The 8341-nt window shown below is 36.4% G+C and overlaps 1 protein-coding gene across 3 annotated transcripts in view; it reads right to left on the bottom strand.

Moving 5' to 3' along the window:
* Window positions 1–8341, bottom strand: part of LOC124637738 — a 29172-nt gene continuing 20831 nt past the window's right edge. For all 3 annotated transcript variants that reach the window (XM_047174374.1, XM_047174375.1, XM_047174373.1), the window contains 6 exons: window positions 6123–6312; window positions 2942–3363; window positions 2609–2778; window positions 2214–2323; window positions 1266–1407; window positions 1–1034 (listed from right to left, as the gene is read on the bottom strand). In XM_047174374.1, the coding sequence (XP_047030330.1) occupies window positions 645–1034; window positions 1266–1407; window positions 2214–2323; window positions 2609–2778; window positions 2942–3363; window positions 6123–6312 (1424 nt within the window). In that variant the 3' untranslated portion in view covers window positions 1–644. The remainder of the gene's footprint in view (window positions 1035–1265; window positions 1408–2213; window positions 2324–2608; window positions 2779–2941; window positions 3364–6122; window positions 6313–8341) is intronic.

The raw sequence follows: 8341 nt of genomic DNA, 5'->3' as shown, positions 1-8341 counted from the left end.
CAAAAATAAAACTGCTTTATTAAATATGATAAATATTGCTTTGCTATGGAACAATTCAATTTCTCGCTACATTACATTTCATTAAAACAAGGATAATTGTGCCTTGTTAATGTTTTCATTCAATCAAGTCAATGGTGCTTCTTATTTTGTGTTATTTCACGGCCATTAAATTATTCTTTCCCATAAAATTTTTCTTGAAAATGATACTTTAATAAAATGTCGTAGCTTTAACCATAATAACAATATTTCAACAAATACAATGTCCAACAATAAACTCTGTCGTTTAGTCTACTTATTTATTAAATAATCAATTCCTTCTTTGTTATAATAATCTTATATGTATTTGAAAATAGGTAACATACTTTACACACATCGTTACTACTCATATTTATCACAACAATGATCTTAACTTTTCTCAATACAATCTTTTTTCCTATTCTGCTTTTGACGTTAAGTAATAATTTATTTTTATACCCGTAGTCCCTTCGGATTTTTGGTCATTTTGCGGCCATTTCTAAAATTCTAACTATCAGCTGACAGAGTTAGAAGACATTTTAACATTAGCCCCAAAGACAGACACAATTTTATCTCCAGTATACACATCAACACATAGATAAAATATTGGAACTGCATTCCATACAAAATCAATCAATAGTAACCCTACTAAGCCTATAAGAATCTCCAACCACTTCAGCAGTACTATACCTTTGGAAGAAGTGTCCTTTCGTCTCCAAACCAGTTTCACCCGTCATACCAGTAATTGCAGTTACCACATCATTGGTCTTCTTACCACTTTTATGACCTAAAGTTATATTATACTTGTTTATTTCTATACCTAGGTTTTTAGAACTGAAACTTCGGCCTAGGGACTTGGATCGTTTGACCACGAATTTATCGCGGGGCATTTTAATGTCGTATATGGGATTGATGATGCCTGTATAAGGGGGGGTTGGTGGGTTTGATGGGGTCAGTTGAGTGATGGTGGGCTCTAGTTGAAGCCGGCTTGGCGGGAGATAGTCTGAGTAGCGGGATACCTGGAAAATAAAATTTTAGTTGGAGCTTAGCTATACATACATACATACATGATGTGACATGGTAGAATGGAGTGAGTTGACTTATAGTCACCTCGTTAGTCGTTTTTTAGATGATTTTATAAGTAGTTTTTTTATGTAATTACTGTGTCGAAATTGATTTAAAACATTCGTCGACGTTGCCACAAAAACCAAAAACTTAAGGTAAAAAAAGAATTAACACCATCATCATACCTGTCTCCCAATACTAGAATTCCTGGGCAAAGGCGGGGGTGGTGGCGGCGCTTCATCACCGGACACATAGTCAGGGTGTCGTGGTCTGTACTTCTGCGGAGCCTCTGTGGTTGCTCCCTCAGCTTCTGGGAGACGCCATGCACTAGAAATATTCAGATTTATAATATCTTTTAGGACATTTATGGCCTTACTACAAAAACTTAAACATCTGTTGAGCACTTGTCTAAAAATGTGGCTGCAAAACGGACCTTATTTCAACGCCATAATTTGCCATTTTATTAGACAAGTGTTCAACAGGCGTTTAAACAGTTTTTGTGGTAAGACAGAATATCTTTACGCTTTTATACTAACTAAAACGCCGGCACTCTGCTGCATCTGGTTAGACTGGAAGCTGACTCCAAGAAACTTAGGAAAAGGTTAGGCAGATGAATAGCCCTGTGGTCTTTCTCTCATATCTGGGGATGTCCAATTCTTGCTGTATGTACATACGAATTTTTGCTTCATTGCGAAATGTTTGGAAAATTCTCTGCCATCCAAATTATTCATAAGTCTCCCAAACTTTGACGATCAAAATATTTTCGTCACGTCAAAACGACGTAACTATTCAAATATAATCGAATTGCAAAACTCTAAAGGTCATCACAATTGCAGTAGTTTAATTAATTGTATCCCGGGTCGCCCACGTTCGCTGAAAAACTTCGTCGGCAGTCAGTTATCCCTCGCTTTAACTACACAAATGAGTCTGTGGCTCCGAACGGTTTTTACGTAATTATTTTAGGAGTACATTTTTGTCAAAGGTCATGTTTAGGAAATGGACATTTTTTGTCAATTTCATAGGTCAGTGCTTACCTCACAAATTAAGTTTTCGAGTGGACAAGAATCTTTAGGGACTTCTACATGATGGCGTACATAAATATTTTATTTGGAGACCAATTTCTTGTGCCTTACCTAGTAGCTCTCTCACTACTCCTGGATCTAGCAGCCCTGGCCAGTCGGTGCAGTGCAAACAGTGCCCCCTCTCCCGCATCCCCCAGAAATGAACACAGCTCTTGTAGTATCTGGAACCATACAGAAACTTTCTGATTAAATTCCTTTGAAGTCTTGAGCAACTTACCCCCATAAAAGATGTCCCATTGAATCAAGAAAATGTTATCCTTCTATTGTTCTTCTCTATCGAGGCTCCTTGTCTCTGTCTGCTGGGCTGAGAGATTTTTCAATAAAGTTTCCCAGGCATGACCCTGGTAAATGGAGAACTCCAGAAGAAGCGAAAGAGTAAACCCTCTTTTGTTCAGCTCGACGACTTCCTGCCTCCTAAAAAACTGTATTACTTATGTACAACTCACAGTAAACCTCCCCCGATGCAGCAGCGCTAGCGGCAGGTCTCCGAGCGCCAGCTGCAGCGCGTGTCCGCAGCGGCCCGCGATCAGGTTCAGCGGGGCACACTGTCCCACCAGCCACTCGTCTTCTAAAGACCACGCTGAGTCTTCTGCGTCGGATGCTCCTGATTCTTCCACTAAACGATACAAATCACAAAAATTATGGAATCAATGTATAGCTAAAATAATATTTCGCAAGACTTCAGTAGAACGTAAGAATAAGAGGCACATCAGTATCATCAACATTTTTCAAAGGGCATAATACAAAACTCCAACAGTGATTGATTCAATAAAACTCACCACACAGAGCACTCTTCACGCTATTAATAAAGTCCAACGTCTCCAGTATACTCGGTCTACTCAAAGCCTCCTTATTCTTGACAGTAGACCCAGCAGACCTCGGTCTTTCCCTCATCTCCCTTATACTCTCCACTGGTTCTGTATACACCAAGCTCTTCAATGTATGATACTTTCGTCTCATGGTCTTTGTATCCGCATGGTCTGAGATGGAAATTTCTGGAAACCCGTAGGAAGTAGCTGGTCTGTGTCTACGAGACCGTCTCCTAACCCTGGGCAGGCTGTCCAAAGTGTCTCTGGAGATGTCCTGGATGGAGGAGGAAGGTATGATGTCTGGTTTTGTGGTCCTCCAGTAGTTACCAGTTTTTACGTTCGCGAGGATCTCGTCACTACTTTCATGACGGGATATTGGTTTTTGTTTATGCCTGGTGACGAAAGAAAATGAGTTGAAATGGTGAAAAAGTTGCTGTAAATACTGTAAAAAGTACTAGATGACTATCTTATCATGTTCTCATGACGCCACAACCTTTTTAATCATTCGAATATATTTTTGCATTAGTTAAGTCCTGGTAAGTTATCGTGTGTCTATTAGACATATGTAAAAACTTTACTTCTGTAAAACTACTGTACAAATTGTAGCTGAAAATTAACCAATTGACAAAGATAACATTGTGAACCCGACAGCAGCATATGACCAGTGTGTCACTGATAACGAGCTCACCCTTATCAGCTATCGATACGTGACAAATCGCGAGTTACCCTTCATAATGTGCGGGTCGTACGTTATACTGAATTATGAGAGAACTGTGTTTTTGCTGAAAAATGTGCTGATTCATTAACTATAAAGCTTGTCTTTAGAACAGGATAATCATTTATTTATACAACATTGGGATCTTGATTTTAAGATCTGAAACTGTAAAATTTTACCAAAAGAACATTAACTTTCTGCCATTGTAATAAGGTTAAAAATCTATTGAAGTTTGACAGATTGAGGTAGGTTGATATGCTGTTGTGTGTACACTAATGTCATTGGTGTAGTGAATATCACATGAAAGTTATATGTTTTTTTGTACCACTCAAGCATTCTTCAAGTTATTCGCGATATTAAAACAATTCATCTCTAGTATGTTATCCAAATGAATAAATATCTATAAACTTCAATACCTCGCAAGAACCACGCCAATACGTCAGTTAATTAATGTTTGATTACACGTTACACATATAAATAGAAACAGTATCGATGTAATTACTTGAGTTAATATAACTGCTAACTAATTGCTAATTAGCTGTTAGAGAACACCTAATTATATACAGATTGCTTCAATAATATACGGTGGATTATGTTCCAAATTAAATAGAAGCAAATAATTATGTGAATATTAGTAATTGTTAATTACATAGTTCTCAATTTTGCAAGATTCCTTTACAATCTAATTAAATTGATGTACTGAACGATGTTAGTCTAGTCTCTTAAGTGATATAAAAAATTATCATCATCAACAAAGTCACAATTATTTTAACAATAGCTACTGTGACCGGTTTCACTCGCGTCCCATAGTAACTACTTTGGACACCTAGATTAAAAGTAGCCTACATGTTATTCTAATGTGAGGTATGTTGTGAGCAAGTATCACCAAAATCATTCAAGCCATTTGTGCGAGATTAGGTAACAAACATACATACACACTTACTCACAAACAATCGCTTTTAAACATATGTAAAATTAGTTTTGATTAGAAAACAAACACTTTAGTTGCAATTTAAATCATTTGTTAAAAGTTAACATACACGTAACTGGAACTCATCAAGTTTAACCCTTACAGTGACTGGTAGTTTCAGCCCCTATTGCATAACAAATGAGTGAGCCGTTCTAACTAATACATTAACAATGGAGTGTTTGTTCGTTTTGTCGCGCAAATTATATTGTCGTCATGTTGGGTAAATTCGCTGTGTTTGGCAAAGTTAGGTGAAATTAAATTAAAGTTTGTTTATTCGTGAAAAATTAATATTACAATACATTTTTGACTGTGACCCTCAAGCCCTGCTACAGCCTGTATATTGAGGATTCGAGTTGTAACAGTCAGATATATTTTTCAAAAAAATAACTTCTTTCTAGGTAAATTATTCTGCAAGATTGTTCAATAGTCAATTTAAAACAGGCCTTAGAAACATGATAGGAAGAGTTACATTAAACTTTAAGGCCCTAATGAATCTTGATTTACTATTATGGGTTTAGTTAAACTTTGTACAATTTATCAAGCCGTATTTCATTAATGAGTTTAAAAGTAAAATTAACTGATTAATCACTTCACTTTAGCCTAAAATAAAAACTAGCTACTGCCATATCTTCTACTCTCAAACACTTTTTATATCAATAGCTTGTTATTTCATATTACTAACCCAAAACAAAAACTCACCTACTACCTATAGGTAATATCTCTTACTCTTAACTCTCCGCGCCAGTGTCCGACAGTTTGATGCCACCGGTTCCTAGCTACGTCATATTGATAAGGTGATGTTTGATATTTTTGGTTACCTACTTAAAGATAATTAAATGTTTCTATTTTTCTGTTTTTTTTAGGTCTTATTTAATTTTAAACTTAGTCTACCTATATACGTTAGTGCGAGAAAAATGTCAAGTGAAATTAATCTGGCAAATATGATGTCAATTTTTTTTTCGAATAAAAAAACTCACTACTACCCACAATATCTCCCACTCTCAGAACAGTGTTACCTGAGTGCAACAACGTGAAAGTTTATTGGCAACGTCATAATGTTTGGCGCCGCGCCACAGTCCGACAGTTTCATGCCACCGGCCAAACTACGTTATGTTGATAAGGTCATGTTTGATAGTTTTGGATGATTTGGGTAACCTACCTAAAATACAGTAAAATGATTTTTTTTTCTTTCTTTGAGTTTATTTTTTATTATTCACAAGACATTGAAATACCTTTTTTCAAACACCAACCGCGATTAATAAATGGAACTTTCTTTTTTTCATAAAATAAAACAAAATGTACGGCGATGGAAGTATAAATTACTTGAACTTCTTTCCGAATAAAAAGTAGCCCTAATTGTTAACATTTAGGCTCTCAAGTTTGCTTGAAAGTGGAACTAACTTTTGTGCATATGTTTGTAATATTAGTTATAAAATAAAATAGTTTTACACTATTAACAATCTTACCTCCTATCCCCCACCAGGCCCGTAGTGAAAGCTCCCAGCACACATCTCTTCGCAAGCCTGAGCTTCGCTTCTGCCTTATCACGGCGACTCAGCGTGAGGGTACGGGCAGAACTGTGCTCACGACGTGATGGTAGCTTTACAGGGTAGGAGATTGCCATGCCTTCTCCAGTTGGGAACACTAGGCGGAAATCTGAAAAGGTAGGGATAGGGTCAGATTTGAGAATTTCAAATAGTTATATTTTATTTTTAAAAATAATAATACCTATACAAGCTGTTGATTTGCATCCGTGCCATATTCAAGGAGGTAATTATGCTAATGATTCTCGACCCAAATCAATAAAAAAATTGGTACGTAATTTTTTTTCTTTAATTTTTTTTCGGAATTCCGTAAATGTCATCTAGCCTTATTTAAACTTGGCGCGTATGTTACTGGCGTCGAAACCGTGCTGCACCCTCACACAAACGCAAACACAAAGCATACGCAACGATCACTCATAAATTTCATTCATAAAATTGGATTACTTACAATAATAAAATACCACGACATTACAATGACAAAAAAAGCAGTGCATATTAGTTATTTCCCATCTACTGTAATTCCAATCGATTATTTACGTATTGTATGTCCTCCTCCTGAACTATGGCACAAATGCAAATCAACACCTTGTATAGCCCTTCGAACAGCTAGCATTATTGGCAACTAATATTTTATGAATAATAATCGTACTAGTTCAGTCAGTAGGTAGACATATTCTTTATTTTGTATGTATACCAATTAAAATTACAAAAACCAAACGAAATATTTAAAAATTTAGGGGACAAAATGGGAGGTTTTATCGCTAAGAGCGATTTCTTACAGACAAATTTTGGATGGATTGAGACAGACGGAAATAACCGTATAACATAGTAGGCAAAGAAACCATTTTATAACAAAATCCATACAATAAAATGAAATCTAATTCTAGAATACAATTCTAATAGGAGACACTCTAAACTCCACCACAACCAAGATAACTTAAAGTACAGCGTCCAAGTAAGTATAAACAGCTATAATTCACTTGGACGTACATGCAGCTAAACCGTACTACCAACATATTTGTCCTAACTCGAACAGATGCAACTATTCTGCAAAATAAACCCAGATGCACAATGACATTAAATATTCTAGCTCAGCAGTTTATCCACGGAGGAAGGAGTAGTGGAGATGCCATAATGAAGGTAGGTCAGGCGCCTTCTTGTAGGTCAAGCAACATACAGTAGGCGTGATCAGTTATTAGAACTCACAAGACGTTCGGGATCAAATCAAAACCAATCCGTCAAAGATTGAAAATAATGAGCGGGTTCCATAGAAGGCGTGTAAGAAGCCGTTCTTAGGAGATTTAACGTCATGACGTCTTTTTTTTAACGACATCAAAAATCATCAAATGACCCCTTCCGCTGTGGATTAGCAGCAGTGAGGGAGTGTCAGACTCTTACTGACTAAAAACCGTCGTGTTCCGTCGTAGGCTTTTTATGTACCAGGGCCACGAAATCTAACTCTTTCGAACAATCCCGCAGCACGTCATGACATCTCTGATAGTAATTTTGTTCTCCATGATCCTACTGCTTTTACGATTACCGTACAATTTTACAGCAAAGCTTTGGAAATTCGCTAAAGTCTTGTAAAAAGACTTCAACTTGTTGATTTATTACTACAGTCCATTGTCAATGTTTGAGTAGCAACAAAGAAACTTAATTACAGACTTTCTTTTCATATTGAAGAAATGCAAATCATAGTTATTTGAGAAATAATGCAAAAGAAAGGAACTAGACAGATTTATTTGAACAAAGTGAAAGCAAATATAGCGAAAACGAAATAAAATTAATCCAGACTCTACTCCCTTATGTACTATCATTGTATACTCCCTTATGTACTACCCTTGTATACTCCCTTATGTACTACCCTTGTGTACTCCCTTATGTACTGCCCTTGTGTACTCCCTTATGTACTATCATTGTATACTCCCTTATGTACTACCCTTGTATACTCCCTTATGTACTACTCTTGTACACTCCCTTATGTACTACCCTTATATACTCCCTTATGTACTTCCTTATATACTACCCTTGTATACTCCATTATGTACTACCCTTGTATACTCCCTTATGTACTACTCTTGTACACTCCCTTATGTACTACCCTTATATACTCCCTTATGTACTTCCTTATATACTACCCT

This window comes from Helicoverpa zea, chromosome 16 (assembly GCF_022581195.2).
Source record: "Helicoverpa zea isolate HzStark_Cry1AcR chromosome 16, ilHelZeax1.1, whole genome shotgun sequence".
Taxonomy (NCBI): domain Eukaryota; kingdom Metazoa; phylum Arthropoda; class Insecta; order Lepidoptera; family Noctuidae; genus Helicoverpa; species Helicoverpa zea.
This window is presented reverse-complemented; position numbering and strand designations above follow the sequence as displayed.